The sequence below is a fragment of the Ranitomeya variabilis genome, chromosome 4 (assembly GCF_051348905.1).
Source record: "Ranitomeya variabilis isolate aRanVar5 chromosome 4, aRanVar5.hap1, whole genome shotgun sequence".
NCBI lineage: Eukaryota > Metazoa > Chordata > Amphibia > Anura > Dendrobatidae > Ranitomeya > Ranitomeya variabilis.
Window position 1 is genome coordinate 567,868,548 of NC_135235.1, and position 27,079 is coordinate 567,895,626.

The 27,079-nt window shown below is 44.6% G+C and overlaps 1 protein-coding gene across 3 annotated transcripts in view; it reads left to right on the forward strand.

The window, feature by feature from the left end:
• The window catches only part of LOC143765800 (cadherin-like protein 26), a 146,188-nt gene that overhangs the window by 98,677 nt on the left and 20,432 nt on the right, over window positions 1-27,079 (forward strand). For all 3 annotated transcript variants that reach the window (XM_077252846.1, XM_077252844.1, XM_077252845.1), the window contains exons 6-11: window positions 1,366-1,532; window positions 5,584-5,715; window positions 6,964-7,149; window positions 8,651-8,961; window positions 9,040-9,182; window positions 12,321-12,551. In XM_077252846.1, the coding sequence (XP_077108961.1) occupies window positions 1,366-1,532; window positions 5,584-5,715; window positions 6,964-7,149; window positions 8,651-8,961; window positions 9,040-9,182; window positions 12,321-12,551 (1,170 nt within the window). The remainder of the gene's footprint in view (window positions 1-1,365; window positions 1,533-5,583; window positions 5,716-6,963; window positions 7,150-8,650; window positions 8,962-9,039; window positions 9,183-12,320; window positions 12,552-27,079) is intronic.

Consider the following 27,079-nt stretch of genomic DNA (forward strand, 5'->3'; position numbering starts at 1 on the left):
TCCTTGATCTCTCGCTGACTCTTCTGTGTCCTGTATAGAGTCTTCCCTGATCTCACGCTGACTCTCCCATGTCCTGTATAGAGTCTTCCTTGATCTCTCGCTGACTCTCCTGTGTCCTGTATAGTTTTCCTTGATCTCTTGCTGACTCTTCTGTGTCCTGTATAGAGTCTTCCTTGATCTCTCGCTGACTCTCCTGTGTCCTGTATCGAGTTTTCCTTGATCTCTCGCTGACTCTTCTGTCTCCTGTATAGAGTCTTCCTTGATCTCTAGCTGACTCTCCAGTGTCCTGTATAGTCTTCCTTGATCTCTTGGTGACTCTTCCATGTCCTGTATAGAGTCTTCGTTGATCTCTCGCTGACTCTCCTGTGTCCTGTATAGTCTTCGTTGATCTCTAGCTGACTCTTCTGTGTTCTGTATAGTCTTCCTTGGTCTCTCGCTGACTCTCCTGTATAGTCTTCCTTGATCTCTTGCTGTCTTTCCTGTGTCCTGTATAGAGTCTTACGTGATCTCTTCCTAATTCTCTTGTATACTGTACAGAATCTTCCCTGATCTCTTGCTGATTTACCGTGTCTTGTCCTATTTCTCTAAACTCCAACCAAATGCATCACAAATATTACATCTTGCCATACAAAATGACACTTTTGTTGTAATAAATATGCTACTTCAGCAGCTGCACTGCCACACATTGTTTATACAGACCCTGTTATCATTCAGATCTAACAGGTCTTTGTGAATCATTCCGTAAGGAATGGATTTAGTTTTAAAGTCTTCTCCTGGACCTTTTGAGCCCAGTATCAGATCAAAGCCTTGGCTCTTTGAGCAATACTCAGGTTCTCAACCCTAGAGATTGCTGATGTAAAAATTAGAGATTCAAGATGGCAGACAAACAGACTGACAGATAGATAGATAGATAATCAGATCGATGGGTAGATAGATTGTGTCTGGCGTTGCAGCTATGCCCTATTCACTTGAAAATTGCAGTACCATACACAATTTCCCTAATTTTGGACAACCCCATGACCATAGTAATTTAGTGTGTTTAAGACATTCTTTGGTAATAAAACACCTTTCTGTCTATTAACCCCTTTCTTTCTCTGTGAACAAATCTTAATTGGGTTGTCCTATAAACATTGCGTAACATGGATCCTACATGAATGTTCCTCTCCTTCCCGGAACCACTGACCAGCGGTGTAACATTCTTCTTTCCTGGAGTGATGAGTGGATGGGAAATTTCACAGCTGGATATGAAATAGGAGTCAGTAATATGAATAATGATGAGCGTAAGACTGAATTCCCGGTATATTTTCCTGGGCCTGAGGACATGTTTGGTTCCACCTGTGACACAAGAACGTATGTGTGTTTTAGGTAGCACAGTCTACACACTGCTGGCCTATGACAAGGATGAAGAAAACACCCCCAACTCTATAGTCAGCTACTACCTGAAGTCCCAGACTCCCAGCGATCCCAATGCTGAGTTCACCATTCACAAAGACAAAGGTTTCATCTCCTTCAAGGGATGCCTAAATTATGAGGTAGATAACCAAACACTGCTGAGCAAATCGTAGCCAAAAATGTGTTGTAATGGGATGTTGTAATATGAATATTTATAAGTGCAACTATCCAGAGCAGGTCCATGGTGCCACCTTTGTCCACAGACTGTGCGTGGTCTTGCAAGTAAGTGACGTTCATTTTAATAAATCCGATCTGTAATAACAAACACAACCCATGGACACAAGTGACGCTGTTTCTCGGGTTTTTCTAATCCTGGATCCTTGTTGTCTTGTGTTTCTATATGAGTAAAACCAATCAAGATGATTTTAGAAGTTTGTAGAGCAGCTATGTAAATTGCCCCTTAAAGGGGTTATCCACTAGTAGGGCGACTCCTTCTGCATCAGAGTGTAGAGTGTTTGCCCTTGATAAAATAAAAACACCTATACTCACCTCTTGTGGTGGCGCTGTTCCAGTCGTGTTGGCACTCACGTTCCTGGGGTTGACATGAGATTCTTGTATCACGTGAGCTCTGGGCCCAATCAGCGCTGGCGTCACTGTCCCTGCCTTTGGACATATAATAAATTAATAGGATTACCGCAGCTCTCTCTTCAACAACCTCACATGAGCCCCAGGATTGCGAGTGAAGACATCATTGGAATGCCGCTGGCACAGGAGGTGAGTATCAGTGTTTTTATTTTAACGGGGGGCAAACATTCAGATTGAGAAGGGGTTGAACTAGTAGTGGACAACCCCTTTAAACCCTTCTCGACATATAACACACTCGTACTGTACATTATGTTAGGTGCTGCTCTAGGGAGGTGGCATCTGCCTCTAGCAGCATAATTGTTGTGGTGCGATTGCAGTGGCACGCCATCCATCACCCCTTTGAAACGCGATTGTGGGTAGACATGCCAGAGAGGGGCCTCCTGAAGGTTCCCCCTTGGCTAACATTTTATTACTCCTGTGAAGTCCAAATTTTGCAGTCTCAGGGTATCTGCACACGCTGCGTATTTTGCTGGGGATCTGCAGCGGGTTGGCCGCTGCGGATTGGCAGCAGTTTTCCCTGAGTTTACAGTACCATGTAAACCTATGGAAAACAAAATCCGCAGTGCACATGCTGCGGAAAAAAACACACAGAAACGTAGCGTTGTATATTCCGCAGCATGTCAATTCTTTGTGCGGATTCCGCAGCGGTTTACACCTGCTCCTCAATAGGAATCCGCAGGTGTAAAACCGCAGGTGGAATCCGCACAAAATCCGCAAAAAAAAAATCACGGTAAATCCTTGGTAATTCCGCAGGAAATCCGCAGTGCGGTTTACCTGCGGATTTACCAAAATCAGTCTGGAAAAATCCACAGAATAATCCGCAGCGTGTGCACATACCCTCAGAAAAAGTTGGATAGGTAAAGTAAAAAGTAAAAAAAAAATTAAAAAGTGAAAACATTTTTTTTAATCAATCACCCTCCTTTCACAGTTTAGAAATAAAGAATTTAAAATAGACCACAAAAGTGTAAGGCTGGAGTCACACTTGGCGTAAGACAATACGCCACGTATTATACGTCCGTACTACGGCCGTAATACGGAGAAATGTTCCCAAAATATTGATCCGTAGTCAGGGTGTGTCAGCGTATTTTGCGCATGGCATCCTCCGTATGTAATCCGTATGGCATCCGTACTGTGATATTTTCGCGCAGGCTTGCAAAACCGACATCTAATGGATTTATGTGCTCAAATGTTAGGGAAAACATATATACAGTATATATATATATATATATATATATATATATATATATATATGTCATTGAGACACATATATATATATATTCTGTATTTATATTTCATTCAGCGCGATATCTGTGAAAAGTCGGTAATTCAATTGCCGGCTTTTCATTTCTCCTGCACAAACCCGACAGGATATGAGACATGGTTTACATACAGTAAACCATCTCATATCCCCTTTTTTTTTGCATATTCCACACTACTAATGTTAGTAGTGTGTATGTGCAAAATTTCAGCGCTGTAGCTGCTGAAATAAAGGGTTAAATGGCGGAAAAAATTGGCGTGGGCTCCCGCGCAATTTTCTCCGCCAGAATGGTAAAGCCAGTGACTGAGGGCAGATATTAATAGCCTAGAGAGGGTCCATGGTTATTGGCCCCCCGTGGCTAAAAACATCTGCCCCCAGCCACCCCAGAAAAGGCACATCTGGAAGATGCGCCTATTCTGGCACTTGGCCACTCTCTTCCCACTCCCTGTAGCGGTGGGATATGGGGTAATGAAGGGTTAATGCCACCTTGCTATTGTAAGGTGACATTAAGCCAGATTAATAATGGAGAGGCGTCAATTATGACACCTATCCATTATTAATCCAATTGTATGAAAGGGTTAAAAAAACACACACACACATGATTAAAAAGTATTTTAATGAAATAAACACAGCGGTTGTTTTAATAATTTATTGCTCTCTCAATCCATTTCCAGGCCCTCGCTTGGCAAAATAATAAACGCACAAGATACATACCCTCAGCTGAAACGTCACGTCCCACGAAGTAATCCATCTGAAGGGGTTAACTAATATTACAGGCACGAGCTGCGATAAACCACTCGCTCGTGCCTGTAATCCCCGGGTGCTGAAAGGAAAGCTGGATCTGTACTTACATTGAGTCGCGGTGAGGCGCCCTCTGGTGGATGTTCTCATGAACTGCAGCCTGGAAACTTTTTCCCATGCTCCAGGTCATATGAGGACATCCACCAGGGGGCGCATCACCGCGACTGAAGGAAATGTAGGTCAATGACCTACATTTCATTCATTCGCCGGGGAATTACAAGCAGGAGCACACCGCTGCATTAGCAGGGCTCCTGCCTGTAATATTAGTTAACCCCTTCAGATGGATTACCTCGTGGGACGAGACGGTTCACCAGAAGGTATGTATCTTGTGCGTTTATTATTTTGCCAAGCGAGGGCGTGGAAATGGATTGAGAGAGCAATAAATTATTACAACAACCGCTGTGTTTATTTCATTAAAATACTTTTAAATCATGTGTGTGTGTGTGTTTTTTTTTAACCCTTTCAAACAATTGGATTAATAATGGATAGGTGTCATAATTGACGCTTCTCCATTATTAATCTGGCTTAATGTCACCTTACAATAGCAAGGTGGCATTAACCCTTCATTACCCCATATCCCACCACTACAGGGAGTGGGAAGAGAGTGGCCAAGTGCCAGAATAGGCGCATCTTCCAGATGTGCCTTTTCTGGGGTGGCTGGGGGCAGATGTTTTTAGCCACGGGGGGCCAATAACCATGGACCCTCTCCTGGCTATTAATATCTGCCCTCAGTCACTGGCTTTACCATTCTGGCGGAGAAAATTGCGCGGGAGCCCACGCCAATTTTTTCCGCCATTTAACCCTTTATTTTAGCAGCTACAGCGCTGAAATTTTGCACATACACACTACTAACATTAGTAGTGTGGAATATGCAAAAAAAAAAGGGGATATGAGATGGTTTACTGTATGAAAACCATGTCTCATATCCTGTCGGGTTTGGGAAGGAGAAATGAAAAGCCGGCAATTGAATTACCGACTTTTCACTAACACCGCTGCGTATTTCTCGCAAGTCACACTGCTGGTCCGTGTGGAATCCGTATTTTTCTCGCCCCCATAGACTTTCATTGGCGATTTTTTTTGCGCAATACGCTGACAAACGCAGCATGCTGCGATTTTGTACGGCCGTAGAAAGCCGTATAATACTGAACCGTAATATACGGCTAATAGGAGCAGCCCCATTGAGAAGCATTGTGCCGTATGTAATGCGAGTTTTACGGACGTAGTTTCTGCGCTCTTACGTCCGTAAAACACGCATGTGTGACCCCGGCCTTTATGGTTCTTATGTGATTAGTAAAATTAAACCACTTTGTTTTCTTTTTTTAAGCGCCAGCGACCCGCTACAAAAAGCGGACCCTGTTAATAAAAGGTTATTATTGGACTTTGGTTGAATTCCAATTAATACGAAGATCTGAATCATTCTGTACTTTTCTTTTTACAGAAATGAGTCAACATTACTATGAAATGATTGAATTTATTTATTTTTACAGGCTAATAAATTTTACAAGTTGCTGGTTCAAGCTGAAGACAATAGTGCAGAAAAGCGACAGACGAGCACCTGTGAGGTCCATATTTCTGTGGTAGATAGGAACACGATACCTCCAACATTGTCAGAGAGCGAGGTGCGTAATGTATAGCTAAGTCCTCCATTAGTGATTGTATGCAGAGTGGTGGTCTCCAGTCTGAGGATTCTCAGCTGTTGCAAAATTATTACTATTATGCTACCTCCAATCCATACTGGGAGACCACTCACATGCTCAAATGCCATTGTTTGGAGACCACTGAGGTGATGCACGTCGTCCCCATGGCGGGAGTTTCTATCAGGAACAATAGCAATGAGATTTAGATAATTTTCCTTGTAGAGCCCTTTGTATCAATGTTATATGAGATGGTCCACCTGGGTGACCAAGCAAGTGACCACGTTTTATCGCCTCTCCGCCCCCTTTCAGCTATGAAGGGAATGATGGTTCTTCTAGGTTAGATTCTCATTAAAGGCTCGCTAAGCCTAAGGGCCCATCTCCATCACATGGCATTGATGGATGCTAGGAGGCCAAGGGAGTCACTACAGATGCATATTATGGCCATATAATGTAGCAAATGTTGCAGGGTCAACAAAGTCCTGGATCCTAGGGGGCCTAAAAGTACCCTTTGGTCCATATTAGAATACCATTGCTATTAACAGTATATCAGCAGGTTTTTATTATGTAATCTGACGGCACCATAATATATGAGCCGAGACCCTGATTACAGAGATTTGTCACTTACTCAGCTATATTTCACTGTTTCAATACAATCAGTGTTTTATCAGCAGACGATGATCACTAAAGGACAGGGTGTGTCATGCCTCTGGATCCAACCACGCCCACACCAACTGATTGTACGCAGTGGTTTGGGCGGGGTTATACAAGGCTCAACATTCTGAGCTCTGCAGTAGAGAAATCTGTGATTCTATTACAACTACTGCACCTGGTAAACTAAGTGATACATCGCTGGAATCAGGGTCTCCGTCCCTACATTACACTGCTGTCAGATTATGTAGCAAAAACCTGCTGACAAATTCCCTTCAGAGCCTTCTGATAGTTGAGGCTCCTATTGCAGACTTTTCCACTTCAAGTTATCTATCCACTGCCCACTTTTTGTGCTGCCATATGGTGCTTCCAGGTGACAGTACCCCATATACATATAAAGCTGGAGATGTATGGGCCCCTATCGGACTATAGGTCCTTAAAACACAAGCCACAAACATGATACTAAAATTTAGAGAGGGGAAGTCAGCAGTGTACGTTTGTCCAAAATTCTACATGTTCTATATATTCCCGTTAATTTTCTGTCAGACTGTACGAAAGATCATTTTATTCTTCTCCATATAGAAACGTGGTGAAGTGCTGGAGAGAGACGTCAATGTAACCGTGTTGCGAATTGGAATTAATGATGGTGATACCCCATACACCCCAGGATGGAGAGCAAAATATTCTATCATAGAAGGAGATGATAATGAGCATTTCTCAATTTCAACAGATCCAAAAACAAATGAAGGACTTCTCATGGTGATTAAGGTAAATTTAATATGTGGTATGATGTACAGGCCTAGACTGATATTGGTGGACATTGGCTCCATTGTTTTGTTTGGTGCCTCTCTCTAGTGATAATATTGAGAAGTTTGAAATATTTCTAATGGGGCCTGATTAAGGCCTTCTCCTGCCCCGGGTGGTGGAGGAATCACTTTGACCTCCCTATAATCAAGTACTAGTGGCCCAGCAAAATAATACAAATAAGACAATCCATTGATCCCATGGTATAAATTTGATGCCAACTCGTCCACGTAGGTGACAAACCTAGTGACAACCCTATTTTTTGGAATTCTCAGTCATCACCTCTCCATCCCAGCTCTGAAGGTAATGGTATCTCGACGAGCTTAGGGTCTCTGTATCTATGTAAACTTAGACCAGAGTCAGACAAATGTCTGAAAAATCGTCCTATTTCCATCCAAAAAACTCAGACATATGTCTGCCATCTGAGTGTCCGTTTTTTACCACCGTGTGGTATCCGATTTTATAAATCGACAGTTTAAAATTCACATGATCAAGAGCACCGTCCTTGGTTAACAATGGCAGAAAATTGAAAAATCTGATGCATTACGAAGGATCTTCTGATCAGCTCTATTGAATAACATTGGGCAGTTTACTATGCAATTTTCACTCGTTCAGCACATCCGTGTTATACGCTCGTCCATTCAATTGGGCAGTTCAGATTTCCACATGGACCGAGCGTCCGTGCGAGAAAAGTTGCAGCATGCACTATGCCCTTCTGAGTATCAGATGAGAATCGCCTATAGAAGTCTATTAATCGTATTCCATACAGATCATCTGTGTAGCATTCCATTTTTATGAATACATTGCCATTATTAACCTAAGAAACTGTATTTGATCATGTACTTTTAAAATGTTAAAGTATAAAATCTGATGTAACATGGATGTAAAAAACAGATGCACGGATGGCATATGGATGACAATATGGATGGTAGTCTGAGTTTTCTAGATTAACAATTTTTCATACTTTTGTCTGAACCTGGCCTTAATGGGAATCTGTCAGTAAGTTTTTGTTATGTAATCTGAAAGCACCATAATGTAGTGGGAAAAAAACCTGATTACATCGATGAGTCAATTACTGGGCTGTGTTTTGCTGTTTCAATACAATCAGTGTTTTATCAGCAGGAGTCTAGATTATTACTACAGGACAAGCTGCCTCATGCAGAGTAGTCCAACCAGACAGAAAACCTGAAGACAGATTTGCTTTAAGCTGCAGTCACCCAAATCTTTGGAGATTTGTATAAAACAGAGAAGACAGACTTGTTCCTTCAGTTTCCATCCAAGTATCATTAGTTTTTGATTGATAAATTATTCAGAGTCAATGGATTTTAAGTTCAGACAATTTGCCTGCCTGGATAAAACAAAAGTAACTAGGAGTGTAATACCCACATGGATGTGTGAATGTAGCCTTATGACTCCATTTACAGACAGTCTTTCCAGCATACATTGATATTTTTTGTATCTACAGCCCTTGGATTATGAAGAAAGTGCCTCGAGCAATCTAATCATTACAGTTGAAAATGAAGAACCAATGTATAGTTGCAAAATCCTTCAGAAGAAAGCAACAGGAAAATGGGATGTAGATGCAGGCACAATCCAACCACGGCAGTCCAAAGGGAGGAGCTCAGTCGCAGTAGATGTCATAGATAGGAACGATGCTCCGATATTTAAACCTCAGACCATCCTGGTAACGGCAGAGGAACACTACATTAAACCAGGCGCTGTGCTGGTGACCGTAGAGGCCAAAGACCCCGATATAGTTGCGCCCAATAAAATCAAGTAGGTATTTAAATGAGTTGCCAGGACTCAAGTTCTGATTCTGGTACTTGGAGGTTACTCAATGTGCAATTTTTCCAGGTACTTTTTGACTAATGATAGCGCAGAATGGCTATCTGTAAATGAAGACACCGGAGTCATCACCACCAAAAGAGAACTGGACAGAGAGTCTGATCATGTGAAGAGCAGCAAGTATGTTGTGGAGGTCCTGGCTGTGGATGACGGTGAGTATACAGTAGATAGGGCAGATTTGTAGATATAGTAATCTGGCATCTTTGCTCTGACATGCATGTGTCCTGTCTAGTGCATGCATTGGAAAACTGAATATGGTAGAGGAGGACAAAGACAGAAAAGGGCCAATTTGTGACATTTCCTACTTTACATGCTATACCTTATTCAACGCTCTAGTTACATACACCTTACTTACCAACTAGCAGTGAGTTGACTAATATGGTCTGTACATGGCAGCTTAATATGCGTCACTTAACATACTAGGCCTATCACCACATAGGTTTGTCTAGGCACCTATGGTTGTTACAGTGGCTCGAACGGGGGTCACAGGTACTTACCGTTAAGCCACAAGTCTTCAATATGTACGTTGCTTAATACCAAGTGTGTTCGTCTTGCTGGCTGCCTTCATTCTCTGAAGCGTGGCTCCAACCCACATCCTGTACCGTAAGTCTGCACTGGAAGTAACAGCCCGATTCATCCAAGGCTCTTCTAAGCAAGACAGATGCTCTGTCTCATCCAACCAACAGTGTATGACCTTTGGAGCTTGACCTGCGGAGTCTGGATGCTGGGTGTTGACTGGCGAAATCTGGATGTCGGGTCTTTATTGGCGAGGTCTAGACGTTGCGTCTTGACTGGCGAAGTCTGGACTTCGGTGCTTGACCAATGACGTCTCGCCTGCTCTGGTAACAAGTCACTCTTGACTATTTTTACTCTGCCCACATGCTTGTTATACAGCTCATACATCCTCCTCTTATCACATCCTGGCACCAACTACTTTCCCGCTTTGCCATCTTAGCCTTTTATCTTTAGCAACTCTGCCACAGCGGTCACCTTACTCAGCCCATACCAGTACCCGATCTCACTGTTGTAGCGGTGCTTCCTGTACTGGGGTCACATCTGGGTGGCCCAGCTCCCAAAATTTCTGTTCCAACAGCCGTCTCAGCGTCTGTAGCCAATGTGTATGTTCTCGCACTCAGGGACTTGGACTGCCTCTAGTAAAATCTTCCTCCGGGTTGAGCTCCAGTTCAGTGATCTTTTGGCCCTTATGATCAAATAGCAGCAAGTTTGGCATGTACCTGGTGGTGGTATGAACCTCATATTTGTACATCTACACTAGCTCTGAGACAAATTCAGGTTACCTCATCTTCCTGGGTACTTAACAGCTGCAGTAATGACCTGTTGAAGCGCCCACAGACATAGAGTCTGTGCAATTCCTCCATGACTTTCCCTTGAAAGTAGGCCTCCTGGTCAGAGTGGATCCTCTTTGGACATCCGTACACACAAATTAAGTCTTGGCATATTACCCTGATGGCCGCCTCAGCTGTCTAATTTCTGGCTGGAGTCATGATTGCGAATTTAGTGAAGTGGTCGGCGATTACCAGGCAGTATTCATAGTCATTATAGAGACAAACCAATCATCAGGTATTCGACCATTAGCACCTCCAATGGAGCAGAAGTCTAAATCACTTGGGTGAGGGCCCTTTGTTCTGGAGGCTTGGTCAGTTCACACTGCTGGCACCTTCCATAAACTTCTTCCACCACCCAGCGTAATTGGGGCCAATACACAAGCCTCTGTAACCACCGGAATTGAGTGCCCATTTCGCTGGCCTCTTTTGCCAAGCTCAATGCCATCAATTCTGGTATCACCAACTGCCATATGGTACCGAATTTTTGAGGCAGCTGTATCCACTAGTATAGTAAGCCACTCTTCATGGCGAGGTGTTCGCATTGCCCTTTTAACTGCAGGACATTGAGCGACAAGGTCCTTTTATTGATACATGTGCAGGTACAAAGGGAGGACGTGGAATAGAAGGACAACGGCCGTTTCGCGACCCGTTGAAGCGCAACAGCGCGAAACGGCCGTTGTCCTTCTATTCCACGTCCTCCCTTTGTACCTGCACATGTATCAATAAAGGAACTTTTTTGCAACTTGGACCGGTGAGTGCACTTCTACTTTTTTCTTTACTTTGGAATACTATGGACTTACAGATTGTGCACCCGTGTGTCCACCTGCAGGCTTTTTAGACACAGCAGCTTGAATCCACGTGGTGGTGGCGGAGGCATTCAGTAGCAGTGCCATGCGCTTTTCTCTGCATTTGTACATTGAGGGACAAGGCCCCACTCCCTGCTGGGTTGCTGACCTAGAGGTACCCACTTCTGCACTCCGCCAGTTTGGAATCAGATTGCATTTTTCAGGTGGGCGAGTGTATTGTTGTTGGTTCTCACATGAACTTCCGACCCCGACAGGTACTCCCCAAATTTCTCTGTCATGGCCCATACCATGGCTAGTAACTCCAATGAGATGAAGGAGCTGTAGTTGTCAGACTCAGAATTCTTTTCCGAGTCCTTTAAGGACCGACTGGCATATGCAATCACCCATTCATGTCTTTCATGGACTTGAGCCACCACTGATCCTAAACCATAGAGACTTCCATCCGTATATAGCATGAAGGTTTGGGTGACGTCTTCATATGCCAGAATGGGAGCAGGATTTATTTTTGTAAATATTACATGTTCTTAGAAAAGAGGAAAAATATCATACTCCAAGTCATAGGTGCTGTCTTCAAGAAACAGTCATTGTCATTAAAGGACTGTGTTTGATATGGCAGCTTAAAGGGGTATTCTCAAATTTGAAAGTTACGACCACAACATCCCCCACTGATCCTGAGAACTGGAGCTCTGAATAGTTCTTGATGAATGGAGCGGAGCGTGCTGCCGCTCTGTTTATTCCTAATAGGAGTGCCAAAGATCATCAGCGCGCAACACTCAGCAATCTCCGTGCGCGCTCATAAGAATGAATGTAGTGGCAGTGCGCATGATCGACTTCTGCTCCATTCATCCAGGGCTCTTCAGAGCTCTGGTTCTCAGGATTGGTGATGGCCTCAGCAGTTAGGCCCTCAGCGATTGGAAATGATCCCTTATCCGGTGGATAGGGGATAACTTTAAAACTTGAGAATATCCCTTTAAATATCTACACATTTTCTGCAATACCAGACACCGCAATAGGTGGACCCATTTCTGTAAAATAGCAGCCAGGCTTATCTAATGAGAATAACCTATCCTCCCTCTACTTGATACTGTATCATTTTTTATATAATCTTTAATGGCAGGTTCTCATGTCAATATTTTAGGTCATCCTGCAATGACTGGTACGGCCACCTTAATTATTAATCTAAAGGACATAAATGACAATGTTGCAAGACTGCAAACTCCATACATAACAACCTGTGAGAAGAATGAGGACGTCGTTCTCAGCACACCCATCATCGACAAAGACCTCAAACCCTACTCTGGACCCTTCTACGTCAACGTCGCAGACAAGGAACCTGAGAAGTTGCCCATCAAAATGATAGACTATGGTGGTAAGAGACAGATCGCCTGGCTATATATATTTGTTCCCTAGACCTCTAGCGTGTGCTTTCCCCTTTCTTCTTACGGATGGTCTGCTGTAGTGGACTTTCACCTTAGGATGGCTGTAGCTTTTTCACTGACTGATGGGTCAATATAGTAGAATTTTGATTTTTGTCCGTGGAGGGGGTTGTATAGTGGTCTTTCATCATTTGTGGGTAAGAAAATTGATTCCCTGTCCCGAATGAAGGACAAAGGGGCAATACCTTTATCCATGTTACTTTTTAAGGGTATGTTTCCACGTTCAGGAAACGCTGCGTTTTTGACGCTGCGTTTTTCCGCAGCGTCAAAAACGCAGCGTCCAGATGTTACAGCATAGTGGAGGGGATTTCATGAAATCCAGACTCCACTATGCGTTAAACGCATGCGTTTTTGCCACGAAAACGCATGCGTGGTGCGTTTTTTCAAAACGCAGCATGTTGCTACAATGAGCAAAACACGCAGGCACACCGCAGGTGACCTGCCAGTGACCTCAGGTGCAGTTTTGGTCAGGATTTTACTTGCATAAAATCCTGATCAAAGCCTGATGCAATCCTGAATGTGGACACATACCCTTAGAGTCCCAAAAGCTTCTAAGTTTTTGCTGTAGATTTGCTGTTTCTCCCAAAGCTCTGCACAGTAATCAATTGCATGAAGCAATTTGCATCGATTTCCTTAGGGTACGTTCACACAGGCAGGATTGGAGTGGGTCTGCTCAGAAACTTGCTTGAAAAAGATATCAGGATGAACATATGCATTTCTATGTAAAAAGTCACTTGCTGTGCATTTGTTCAGGTTTTTGTGAGTTTCCATAGATGTCATTCGGATGAAAGAAGTGACCTGACCATTCTTCAGGCATTTTCCGATTGGAAGATGTTCGGTACCTTACAATAGAAAAAGAACACTGTAAAAATGATCCAAAAAAGCACAAGTGGTCAAATACATCTAAAAAGTGCTTAGTAAACAACCAAACAAATGCAAAAAAAAAGAGGCTTAACATTTGCAAAACTACAGAGAAAAACAGCAATTCCTGAAGAACTGATGTTTTTGACCACCTGAAAAAGACTCTGGACCCAAGTTTTTTTTTTTTATTGAATGCTTCTCAATTAGTTACTTTTTGTTTTTGCGACAATTTAGTGACTATGATTCACAGTTTACCCGAAAACCGTCAGTCGTGCTGCCTGTATAGAGCTAATTAATGTCCATTTTTTTTCTTTATTCAAGTACCCCATGCCTATCTATTTCTTATTTTTTATTGCCCATTGGTCTGTAATTATTAAGCACCTGAATGAAAGCCATCTTGCTACCTAGAACCCATTAGCAAACTGCTGTTGACTATTCCGTAAATCAGATTTAAATCTTACAAGATGTTCTCCGGAACCTTTACATTGATGGCCTATACTTAGAATGTCATCAATGTTTGATCGGTGGGATGCAACTGTAAGGGGACCAGGGTGGTAGCCGTGGCAACAGGGGTTAATGTTCCCTCACCCTGGCGCCTCACAGGTGAAATATAAAGTTCTTTTAGGTGCATAACACTTACGGATTCAGACATTTTGACTTCAGGTTTCCAAGTTCCAAGAATCACTGGTGAGTCACAGTCCTTTGCAAACATATCAACTTTACTGAAAACACAGGCACAAGTCACTTCAGCAGTACAGTTCATACAGAGTTTCATTTCCTTTTCTCTCCCTGGCTTCCAGGCAAACTTCAATATTTCTGTGACCTCTCTTTTCATACTTTCAGTAATCCCAGCTGCATCTGTGGACACTTCTTGTCCCATCTGTCCTTTCTGCATCACCAGCTTCTTCAAATCCCCTTGTCCAGCTTCCATAGTAAAAGGTGCCGGGAGCAAAATCATAGCTGCTCCTGTCCTGGTCATAGACCCCGGATCTTTCCTGGAGATAGTTCCACTAAGCTGGTGCCCGCTCACATTATCCCTAGGCTTGAGGTCCCTCTCCTCCAAGCAGGTCTATCTTCACAGCCTGAGGCTGTCCCATAAGCAATATGCTCCCTGTCCTTGTGCAAGATGCAGGGGCTCAACTCACTCTAATCAGTAAGTCCTTCTTCTATATCTGTGCTCTGTGCTGATCTGCTCTGTAGTCCCTCCCAACTGCTTAACCCCTGTGCTGCCTGTATCTATTAACCCTCTCTATCTACACCTTATTCTAATGTGCCCTCCATAAACTAGCCCCACTATTTCAGCGCCCCAGAGTCCTGGTCGTTGCAGTAATGTCGTTCCTCCACCAGGGGGAGTGATGTTACGTCTGAAGGCAATAAAGGAGATCTTCCTACCAGGTATCACAAACCATACACCACACTTCACACTCCAGACCACCAGGGGGAGCCTTGCTCCTATCAGGGCACTCCTCACAGAAGGGAAAACTGGTGGGCTGGATAGAAAGTTAAGAGAAGCTGGCTTGGCTTGGCTTTGCCCAGGCAACACCTGTCAGGCAGACAGGGGGAAAGGAGGAACATCGGAGCTGCAGACAGAGGGTCCCTGACAGGGGTGGGATCCTGTCAGAGGTCTAGCTAGAACAGAAAGACACGGAGCTGCGCCTGGCCCACGTGCGGCAGCATCCTAAGAAAGGACACGAAGAGAACTGTGTTGTACAGGGTGAGAAACGAAGTCATAGCACAAGGAGAAAACACCAGGAGGAGTTCTGCCCTGAAATAGGCTGCCTCCTTCTGAGGCACGTAGCCGGAGGCCGGAACACCGAGGGAGTAATAGTCTCTACGCTTTACTTCAAAGACCGGCAGGACAGTCAATTCCAAGTTGGCTGCCCGACCTTAATACCTAAGAAGACACTGTGGCAACTTGTGGGGGTCGGGGCGTCTCTAGGGTCCCTATAAACAAGCCTCAGGCCATCAGTCATACAGGTTTGTCCTATCAACACCATCTGGGGGACAGAGAGGAAGAAATAACATCTAGAACATCTACGAGAGTTGTGAGGACCTTACCGGGAAGCTCAGCAGGGAGGTACTACAACACACAGGCGCTAGTAGCAAGGCTACTGATTTCCACCTGGATAAGGGGACTTTGGATTTGCCTTCGGACCGGCCAGACTCTGCCTACCCTGTGGTCTGTACCCTGGACTGTGGATGCTGAAGCCTCCAGTAAAGATAAAGAGACTGCAACCTTGTGTCCTCGTTATTCTCTACGCCTTACATCATCCACCATCACCATCTACACTACAGTGAAGCCCTGGGGATACACTTCACCTGTGGGAAGGTCTACCATCTTGCTACCATAACATCACCCCAGCGGACCCCTAAGCAGCGTCAGTCACCCTGACCGAATTTCACAGGTGGCATCACGAACTACCCCTTTAAAGACCTTTCCCAAAACCATAAAAACTATTTCCTTTTATTGGATGCCCCTCAAGGGGCCACGGACCGGGTCGTGCCACCGTGACATCCCCGCAGAGCACTGAAGGACCCGGTGCCGAGTACCCCATTGCCATTGACGTGGGGGCGATCCACTATTATCCTATGCAAACCTCTATGCTATCCCTAAATCGAGGCACAGTACAGGTCAAATATATTTACATTGTGGTACATACATAATAATAAAACATTCACATTAATTAAACGTCAGTGCTGCATGTATTACATGTGCACAGCAATAAAGGTGGAGGAGGCACGTGATGTACCTAGTCACCCCCTTACATTCCTCCCTTCTTAAATATGGTCTTTCTCGACCATAGTGACACCTGGAACTCAAAATGGTTAGAACACTTTTTTTCTACTTTTTAATATAACACATAAAACATCAATAAATTGCAGACAGTCTCTAATAACTTCAGTGGGTCATCCGTGACCCTGGCTCCACTCGGTTGAAGCCCTACAACAAAGAGTTCAAGTTCTTTAATATGGGCCATACTGACCCCGGTCCCTTGGCTCCTGGAACCTATACACATAACAACAATTTGGGGCCATAGGTCCAGTCCTTTCCTGCTTTGGGTATCCAAACACAGGAATCAGTAAAACACAGGAAGTCACTTTAAACACACACTGAATAAATGGCCAACTCGGCAACAGTTTGCTCAGTCCCGACCCGGCTCGCTCCTCAGCTCCTCCAAATAATACTGCGGGTCCATTTGACCCCGGTCCCTCCTTTATGGGGATCACGACACTTTATGTCCATGTTCACAATGGCCCACGGCCAACTTACTACAGTTCAAACCGTTCGTGTGGTTCTGACCCGGCTCACCCCTTGAGTCCTCCTGCACAAGTGCTTCCTTCTTTTGCAAATTATGGGACCACGCAAAATGAGTGGGCTGTTTATTTAACAGGGGACAGTTCAAGGTTAAAAGTAGGTACAGTTCAGGGTTAAACTGTCTTTAAAGCAGCCGCACTCACAGTCCATAGTAATTAACCCTTTCAGGGTCTTAGTCCCATAATCCAGCAGGGGGTAAAAGAAAAAAAAAACATAGTCTCTTATCTGTGACCTTTCTGGTCACCACTGATACTCAACTGCACCACCATCTGGTGCGGACTAGGGCTCCTCAGGAGACGTGAAACAGTCTCTCTCTTGGTGCAACTGGCACAACTCTTCTAAAAGGGGTCCTCACTAGTCAATGCAGGGCCGTGGATCATCCGGACAGACATACTTCCTCCCCTGGGGCATCGCAGCTCCTTTAAGATTCAGCGCTTCAGCTGCTTCTCTCCGATGACCCCTCTAATCCACCTGGCCTCCTCTGAAGTAGGCACCTGGGACTCCTCAAGGTACACACAGCCGGGTGTGACAGAGAAAGAGGCAGGTAGCAGGGCTGGCACAGGTGGTGGGGCCGAGGAAGGTATGGGACCCGGGATGGGTGGGGGCCGCTCATTCACCGAAGCCTTGGTCTGCGGCGATGATCCTCCTCGGCAGCTGTGCGGGTGGGAAATCTGTTATGATCCTTAGTGGTTGAGGATCACAAATTACTCCAGCTAAGTAACAAACATATGACAAGCTCTAGGGAGGTGGTAAACTGGACTGACCGCAAATCTGAACCTATCCAAACACACTAGAAGTAGCCGGTGAACGTGCCTAAAAATCCTAGACGTCTCGAGCCAGCCTGAGAAACTAACTACCCCTAGAGAGAAAAAAAAACCTCTCTTGCCTCCAGAGAAATAATCCCCAAAGATATAGAAGCCCCCAACATATAATAACGGTGAGGTAAGAGGAAGGCACATACACAGGGGTGAAAGCAGATTCAGCAAATGAGGCCCACTAATACTAGATAGCAGAAAATAGTAAAGGGGTCTGTGCGGTCAGTAAAAAACCCTTACAAAATATCCACACTGAGATTTCAAGAACCCCCGCACCAACTAACGGTGTGGGGGGAGAAACTCAGTCCCCTAGAGCAACCAGCAAGCGAGGAAATCACATTTTAGCGAGCTGGACTAAAAACATAATGAATGCTGATAATCAAAAAATGATCAAACAAAAACTTAGCTTGTCTTGGAGAGACTGGGAGCAAGGTAGTCACAAGAAATCTGAAGAGCACTGAATACATTGAGAGCAGGCAAGGAACTGAGTATCCAGGTGAGCTAAATAGGAAACCAACCAAGGATAATGAACCAGCTGATACTGCCAACCAGCAGAAAGACAACACTACAAAGTACCGCTTGTGACCACTAGAGGGAGCCCAAAAACAGAGTTCACAACAGTACCCCCCCTTGAGGAGGGGTCACCGAACCCTCATCAAGACCCCCAGGGCGATCAGGACGAGCGCGTGGAAGGCACGAACCAAATCATGAACATCAGAGGCGACAACCCAGGAATTATCCTCCTGACCATAGCCCTTCCACTTCACCAAATACTGAAGCCTCCGTCTAGAGATACGAGAATCCAAAATCTTCTCCACCACGTACTCCAATTCGCCCTCGACCAGCACCGGAGCAGGAGGCTCAACAGAAGGAACCACAGGTACCACATACCTCCGCAACAAAGACCTATGGAACACATTATGAATGGCAAACGATGCTGGGAGATGCAAACGAAAAGACACCGGGTTAAGGATTTCCAAGATCTTATAAGGACCGATGAAGCGAGGCTTGAATTTAGGAGAGGAGACCTTCATAGGAACATACCGAGAAGACAGCCACACCAAATCCCCAACACGAAGTCGGGGACCCACACCGCGGCGGCGGTTGGCAAAGCGCTGAGCCTTCTCCTGTGACAACCTCAAATTGTCCACCACATGGTTCCAAATCTGCTGCAACCTATCCACCATAGAATCCACCCCAGGACAGTCAGAAGGCTCAACCTGACCCGAGGAAAAACGAGGATGGAAACCAGAATTGCAGAAAAAAGGCGAAACCAATGTAGCAGAACTAGCCCGATTATTAAGGGCAAACTCGGCCAATGGCAAAAAAGTCACCCAATCATCCTGATCAGCAGAAACAAAACATCTCAAATAAGTTTCCAACGTCTGATTAGTTCGCTCGGTTTGGCCATTAGTCTGAGGATGGAAGGCCGACGAGAAAGACAAATCAATGCCCATCTTAGCACAAAAAGTCCGCCAAAACCTGGACACAAACTGGGATCCTCTATCAGACACAATATTTTCAGGAATGCCGTGCAAGCGAACCACATTCTGAAAAAATAGAGGAACCAAATCGGAGGAAGAAGGCAACTTAGGCAAGGGCACCAAATGGACCATCTTGGAAAAACGATCACACACCACCCAGATGACAGACATTTTCTGAGATACCGGAAGATCCGAAATAAAATCCATGGAAATGTGTGTCCAAGGCCTTTTCGGAATAGGCAAAGGCAAAAGCAAACCGCTGGCACGAGAACAGCAAGGCTTAGCCCGAGCACAAATCCCACAAGACTGCACAAAGGAATGCACATCCCGCGACAAGGAAGGCCACCAGAAGGACCTAGCCACCAAATCTCTGGTACCAAAAATCCCAGGATGACCCGCCAACACCGAAGAAGGAACCTCGGAAATAACTCTGCTGGTCCATCTATCCGGGACAAACAGTCTCTCTGGTGGACAACGGTCAGGTCTATCCACCTGAAACTTCTGCAGCACTCGTCGCAAATCTGGGGAAATGGCAGACAAAATCACTCCCTCTCTGAGAATACCAGCCGGCTCAGAAACTCCTGGAGAGTCAGGCACAAAACTCCTAGAAAGTGCATCAGCTTTCACGTTCTTCGAACCAGGCAGGTATGAGACCACGAAGTTGAAACGGGAGAAAAACAACGACCAACGAGCCTGTCTAGGATTCAGGCGCTTGGCAGATTCAAGGTAAATCAGATTTTTGTGATCAGTCAAGACCACCACACGATGTTTAGCTCCTTCGAGCCAATGTCGCCACTCCTCAAATGCCCACTTCATAGCCAACAACTCCCGATTACCAACATCATAATTCCGCTCGGCAGGCGAAAACTTTCTTGAAAAGAAAGCACATGGCTTCATCACAGAGCCATCAGAGCTTCTCTGCGACAAAACAGCCCCTGCTCCAATCTCAGAAGCATCAACCTCGACCTGGAAGGGGAGAGAGACATCTGGCTGACATAAGACTGGAGCTGAAGAAAACCGGTGCTTCAGCTCCCGAAAGGCCTCCACGGCCGCAGGAGACCAATTAGTCACATCAGAACCCTTCTTGGTCAAATCCGTCAAAGGTTTAACCACGCTAGAAAAATTAGCGATGAAACGACGGTAAAAATTAGTAAAACCCAAGAACTTCTGAAGACTCTTAACAGACGTGGGCTGAGTCCAGTCATGAATAGCCTGGACCTTGACTGGGTCCATCTCCACAGTAGAAGGAGAAAAAATAAAACCCAAAAAGGAGACCTTCTGTACTCCGAAGAGGCATTTTGAGCCCTTCACAAATAAAGCATTAGCACGCAGGACCTGAAACACCATCCTGACCTGCTTCACATGGGACTCCCAATCATCAGAAAAGACCAAAATGTCATCCAGATAAACAATCATAAATTTATCCAGATATTCTCGGAAGATGTCATGCATGAAGGACTGAAACACAGAAGGAGCATTAGAGAGTCCAAAAGGCATCACCAAGTACTCAAAATGGCCTTCAGGCGTATTAAATGCTGTTTTCCATTCATCTCCCTGCTTAATGCGCACAAGGTTATACGCACCACGGAGATCTATCTTGGTGAACCAACTGGCACCCTTAATCCGAGCAAACAAATCAGACAATAGTGGTAAAGGATACTGAAATTTGACTGTGATTTTATTCAGAAGACGATAATCTATACAAGGTCTCAAAGAACCGTCATTCTTGGCCACAAAAAAAAATCCTGCACCAAGAGGGGAAGAGGATGGGCGAATATGTCCCTTCTCCAAAGACTCCTTTATATAACTCCGCATCGCGGCATGATCTGGTAGAGACAGATTAAAAAGTCGTCCCTTAGGGAATTTACTACCAAGAATTAAATTTATAGCACAGTCACAATCCCTATGAGGGGGCAGGGCACTGGACCTGGGTTCATCAAATACATCCTGGTAGTCAGGCAAAAACTCAGGGACCTCAGAAGGAGTGGAAGAAGCAATAGACACCAACGGAGCATCGCCATGAATTCCCTGACAACCCCAACTTGACACAGACATAGCTTTCCAATCTAAAACTGGATTATGAGCCTGCAGCCATGGCAGACCCAAAACGACAACATCATGCAAATTATGCAGAACAAGAAAGCGAATCACCTCCTGATGTACGGGAGTCATGCACATAGTCATTTGCGTCCAATACTGAGGCTTATTCTCAGCCAATGGCGCAGCATCAATTCCCCTCAGAGGAATAGGAAATTCCAAAGGTTCCAGGACAAAACCACAGCGCCTGGCAAACGACAAATCCATCAGATTCAGGGCAGCACCTGAATCCACAAAAGCCATAACCCGGGTAGGATGACAAAGAACAAATCAAAGTAACAGACAAAATAAATTTAGGCTGCATAGTACCAATGGTGACAGGTTTAGCGATTTTTTTTTTAAGCGTTTAGAGCATGCTGAGATAACATGAGTAGAATCACCACAGTAAAAGCACAACCCATTTTGACGTCTATGACTTTGTCGCTCAATTCTGGTCAGAGTTCGGTCACATTGCATAGACTCAGGTCTCTGTTCAGAAAATACCGCCAAAGGATGAGCAGATTTGCGCTCCCGCAAACGCCGATCAACCTGAATGGCTAAAGCCATAGAATCACTCAGACTTGTAGGGGTGGGAAACCCCACCATAACATTCTTAACGGCCTCAGAAAGACCTTCCTCTGAAATTTGCAGCCAGGGCCCACTCATTCCATTGAGTAAGCACCGACCATTTCCGAAATTTTTGACAATACACCTCTGCATCATCCTGACCTTGAGAGATAGCCAGCAACGCTTTTTCTGCCTGATTCTCAAGACTAGACTCCTCATAAAGCAGTCCAAGAGCCAGAAAAAATGCATCAACATTAAGCAATGCAGGATCTCCTGGCGCCAGAGAGAAAGCCCAATCTTGAGGGTCGCCACGCAACAAGGAGATAACAATTTTAACTTGCTGAGCGGAATCCCCAGAGGAACGAGGTCTCAGAGATAGAAATAACTTACAATTATTCTTAAAATTTAGAAACCTAGATCTATCTCCAGAAAACAACTCAGGAATGGGTATCTTTGGTTCTGACATAGGGCTATGAATAACAAAATCCTGAATACTTTGCACCCGTGCAGCAAGATGATCCACATTAGAAGCCAGAGTCTGAACATTCATGTCTGCAGCTGAGCTCAAAACCACCCAGAGTTCAAGGGGATGAAAGAAGCTAAACAGACTGCAGCAAAGGAAAAGCGGGAGGAGAAAAAAAAATAATGTACTCAAGTCTTTTTATCCCACTTCTGTGATGCATTAAACACTTTTGGGTCCTGCTCTACTGTTATGATCCTTAGTGGTTGAGGATCACAAATTACTCCAGCTAAGTAACAAACATAGGACAAGCTCTAGGGAGGTGGTAAACTGGACTGACCGCAAATCTAAACCTATCCAAACACACTAGAAGTAGCCGGTGAACGTGCCTAAAAATCCTAGACGTCTCGAGCCAGCCTGAGAAACTAACTACCCCTAGAGAGAAAGAAAGACCTCTCTTGCCTCCAGAGAAATAATCCCCAAAGATATAGAAGCCCCCAACATATAATAACGGTGAGGTAAGAGGAAGGCACATACACAGGGGTGAAAGCAGATTCAGCAAATGAGGCCCACTAATACTAGATAGCAGAAAATAGTAAAGGGGTCTGTGCGGTCAGTAAAAAACCCTTACAAAATATCCACACTGAGATTTCAAGAACCCCCGCACCAACTAACGGTGTGGGGGGGAGAAACTCAGTCCCCTAGAGCAACCAGCAAGCGAGGAAATCACATTTTAGCGAGCTGGACTAAAAACATAATGAATGCTGATAATCAAAAAATGATCAAACAAAAACTTAGCTTGTCTTGGAGAGACTGGGAGCAAGGTAGTCACAAGGAATCTGAAGAGCACTGAATACATTGAGAGCAGGCAAGGAACTGAGTATCCAGGTGAGCTAAATAGGAAACCAACCAAGGATAACGAACCAGCTGATACTGCCAACCAGCAGAAAGACAACACTACAAAGTACCGCTTGTGACCACTAGAGGGAGCCCAAAAACAGAGTTCACAACAGAAATCACAGCCAAAACAACTTCTCTCCACACGATCTCCATCCTTTCCATCACAGCATGCAATGGAGTCTTCTCTTCAACCACGGTGAATAATTCTTCTGGTTCCCACCTCTTCATGGGTGGAGTCACTTCCATCTGCTCCACCCGTTTCTTCATACTCTGCTGCAGGGGTTGGGGGTCTCTTCTTCAGCCTCATTCATTTTGGGCAGGCATCAGCCTTCCATTTTTGTGCCTTTTTCCCTTGGAGACACCCACGATGGGCGGCATGGCGTGCAGTTTTTGCGCCATTAGCCAACTTGGTGCTATTTGGCACCATTACACAATTACTCTCAGCCGCGATCTTTGATGTACTCACAGCTATCACTTTTAAGGTTCCTCCGCTCTCAGCATGCGAGGCATCTTTATCCTGCCGACTATGCCAATTTTGTAAGGGGACCAGGGTGGTAGCTGTGCCAACAGGGGTTAACATTCCCTCACCCTGGCGCCTCACAGTTGAATTATAAAGTTCTTTTAGGTGCATAGCACTTACAGTTTCTGCCATTTTTACTTCAGGCTTCCAAGTTCCAAGAATCACTGGTGAGTCACAGTCCTTTGCAAACATATCAACTTTACTGAAAACACAGGCACATGTCACTTCAGCAGCACAGTTCATACAGAGTTTCATTTCATTTTCTCTCCCTGGCTTCCAGGCAAACTTCAATATTTCTGTGACCTCTCCTTTCATACCTTCAGTAATCCCAGCTGCATCTGTGGACACTACTTGTCCCGTCTGTCCTTTCTGCGTCATCAGCTTCTTCAAATCCCCTTGTCTGGCTTTCATAGTAAAAGGTGCTGGGAGCAAAATCATAGCTGCTCCTGTCCTGCTCATAGACCCCGGATCTTTCCTGGAGATAGTTCCACTAAGCTGGTGCCCGCTCACATTATCCCAAGGCTTGACGTCCCTCTCCTCCAAGCAGGTCTATCTTCACAGCCTGAGGCTGTCCCATAAGCAATATGCTCCCTGTCCTTGTGCAAGATGCAGGGGCTCATCTCACTCTAATCAGTAAGTCATTCTTCTATATCTGTGCTCTGTGCTGATCTGCTCTGTAGCCCCTTTCAACTTCTTAACCCCTGTGCTGCCTTTATCTATTAACCCTCTCTATCTATTATCCTTATTCTAATGTGCCCTCCCTAAGTTAACCCCACTATTATCCTATGAAAACCTCTATGCTATCCCTAAATTTAGGCATAATACAGGACAAATGCATTTACATTGTGGTACACACATAATAATAAAACTTTCACATTAATAAAATGTCAGAGTGCTGCATGTATTACATGTGCACAGCAATAAAGGTGGAGGAGGCATGTGACGTACCTAGTCACCCCCTTACATTCCTCCCTTCTTAAATATGATCGTCATCAACCATAGTGACACCTGTTACTTAAAATGGTTAGAACACTTTTTTTCACTTTTTAATATAACACATGAAACATCAATAAAATGCACACAGTCTCTATTAACTTCAGTGGGTCATCCATGACCCCGGCTCCAGTCAGTTGAAGCCCTAGAACAAAGAGTTCAAGTTCTTTAACATGGGCAATGCTGACCCCAGTCCCTTGGCTTCTGGAAGCTGTTGGCATAAGAAGCAACAATTTGGCCCGTAGTCCTTTCCTTCTCTGGGTATCCAAACACAGGAATCAATCATCAATTATGTGGTACACACATAATAATAAGACATTCACATTAATAAAACTTCAGGTGCCGCATGTATTACATGTGCACAGCAATAAAGGTGGGGGAGGCATGTGACATACCTAGTCACCCCCTTACACAACAACTGGTAAACCCAGCGATCAGCTGTTCCGGGCACCAGCCTGGACTGGTCGTGTTATGGAGCTACACAACTCAATCAACTGTATAGTGGTTGCAGTTGTCGACTCTGCATTTGCCCCTTATTGATTTGAATAGAGTGCGGACATGCAGTACCCTGCTGCGCCCACAATACAGTTGACGGAGCTGTGCAGCTCTGCCACTGAACAGTTTTGGCCATCGGCGGCAACGCTGGGAACAGCAGGGGTGTGCTGGGTGTTGCACTCCACAGATCACATATTGATGACTTATACTGAGGACAAGCTGTAATAAAGTCCTGGACAACCTCATTAACATTATGTAAAAATGAGTATTTAAAGGGCGGAGCAAGGGCATGAGATTGGCCGTATTCCTGTCGGCCTTATCCACTGGATTTTTACAAACGTTTTTGTTTTGTCCTTGAAGTACAGTATTAGATGACTGGTAAGGAGAATTATGTTATGTTTTCATGTCAGATGGGGTGGAGTTTTGTAACTACCCCAAATGTGACCTGTCAAAAATATGTACGGACAGTCGCTGATTATACCTGCAGAGCTGGTTACCCCAAGTATGAGACACACCTACAAGCTCCTTGTCATTCCCCGTAGGCAAAACTCCTAGTGAAGGCCTTGACGAGGCCTGACACTTTACACAGAAGTTCAGACACAGCTTAGAAATGGCATGTTTCTAGGTAATATATTAGCGAGTTCTTCAACTGTTTGTTAGACAAAAGCTAAAAATCACGTCACATTCCTTTGTCAATGAAGCCAACAATAAATCTAACGCTGCGGTAATAGGAAGATCAGAAATGTGTGCCGTGTTATGTTCTGTAAAGACATTTCACTTCTTAAAGCGAAGCTTCACTTATGATCAGAAAATGTGACAGCGATCATGCAGGCAAAAGGGTAGTTGCATACAGACAGCATCTGTCGGTGGACAACAAGGTGGCTCAGTGGTTAGTATGGTGGCTTAGCAGTTAGCACGGTGGCTCAGTGGTTAGCATGGTAGCTCAGTGTTTAGAACGGTCGCTTAGTGAGCAGTACAGTGGTTTAGTGGTTAGCATGGTGTCTCAATGGTTATCACTGTGGCTCAATGGTTAGCACAGTGGCTCAGTGGTTAGCACTATAGTCTTGCAGCGCTGGGGTCCTTGGTTAAAATCCCACCAAGGACAAGATGTGCAAGGAGTTTGTATGTTCTCCCTGTGTTTACATTGTGAGTTTCCTCCCACATTCCAAAGACATACTGATAGGGAATCTAGATTGTGAGTCCCATTGGGGACAGCGATGATAATGTGTGCAAACTGTAAAGCGCTGTGGAATATGATGGTGCTATATAAGAAGTAAAATAAATAAACTAAAGCATCATGTGGCTCAGTGAAGAGATTTCGTCAGTTTTACCCACAGCGACCACTTGGCTAGATTAATTTAAAAAGGAAGGTCGTCACAATGAGATGATATGTTTACATGTAAATATTTAATGAATAGAAATATGAATTAATCAACAGCAGCTTGTTAAAGGGATTACTTCTATCTTTATATATGGATATTGTTGTTAAATACAAGTAATTTTACCATTTGTTGCTTATTAAAATTTTCAGCCTTTCTTGAGATGCCTTACAATTTTCTTTTGTTTACAGCTCGTTGCCTTCGAGACCGACCACCACTGCTAGATGGCAGAATATGCACCATGCTTACAAGCTCTTTTCTGTTGCGCTTGTAAGCACTGTTTTGAAGTTGGCCAGGATCGCTAGAGTTCGCTATTGCCTCCTAATCCCTGCCAGCTGCAGCGCAGCGCTTACAAGCTAGAGAGCAGCGGTGGTCGGTCTCCTAAGCAATGAGATGGAAAGAAAAGTGTTAATATCTCAAGAACAGCTGCAAATTGTAACAAGCAGAAAAGCAGATTCCACAGGCAAAATCTGACAATGACCATTTATGAAGATAGGATTAACTCTTAGCTTCCTGACTGCAAAAATAGTTTGATTTATCTAATGCACATGTTAATACTAAATTAGACTCGAGGGAACATTTCGGGAAAAGCTGA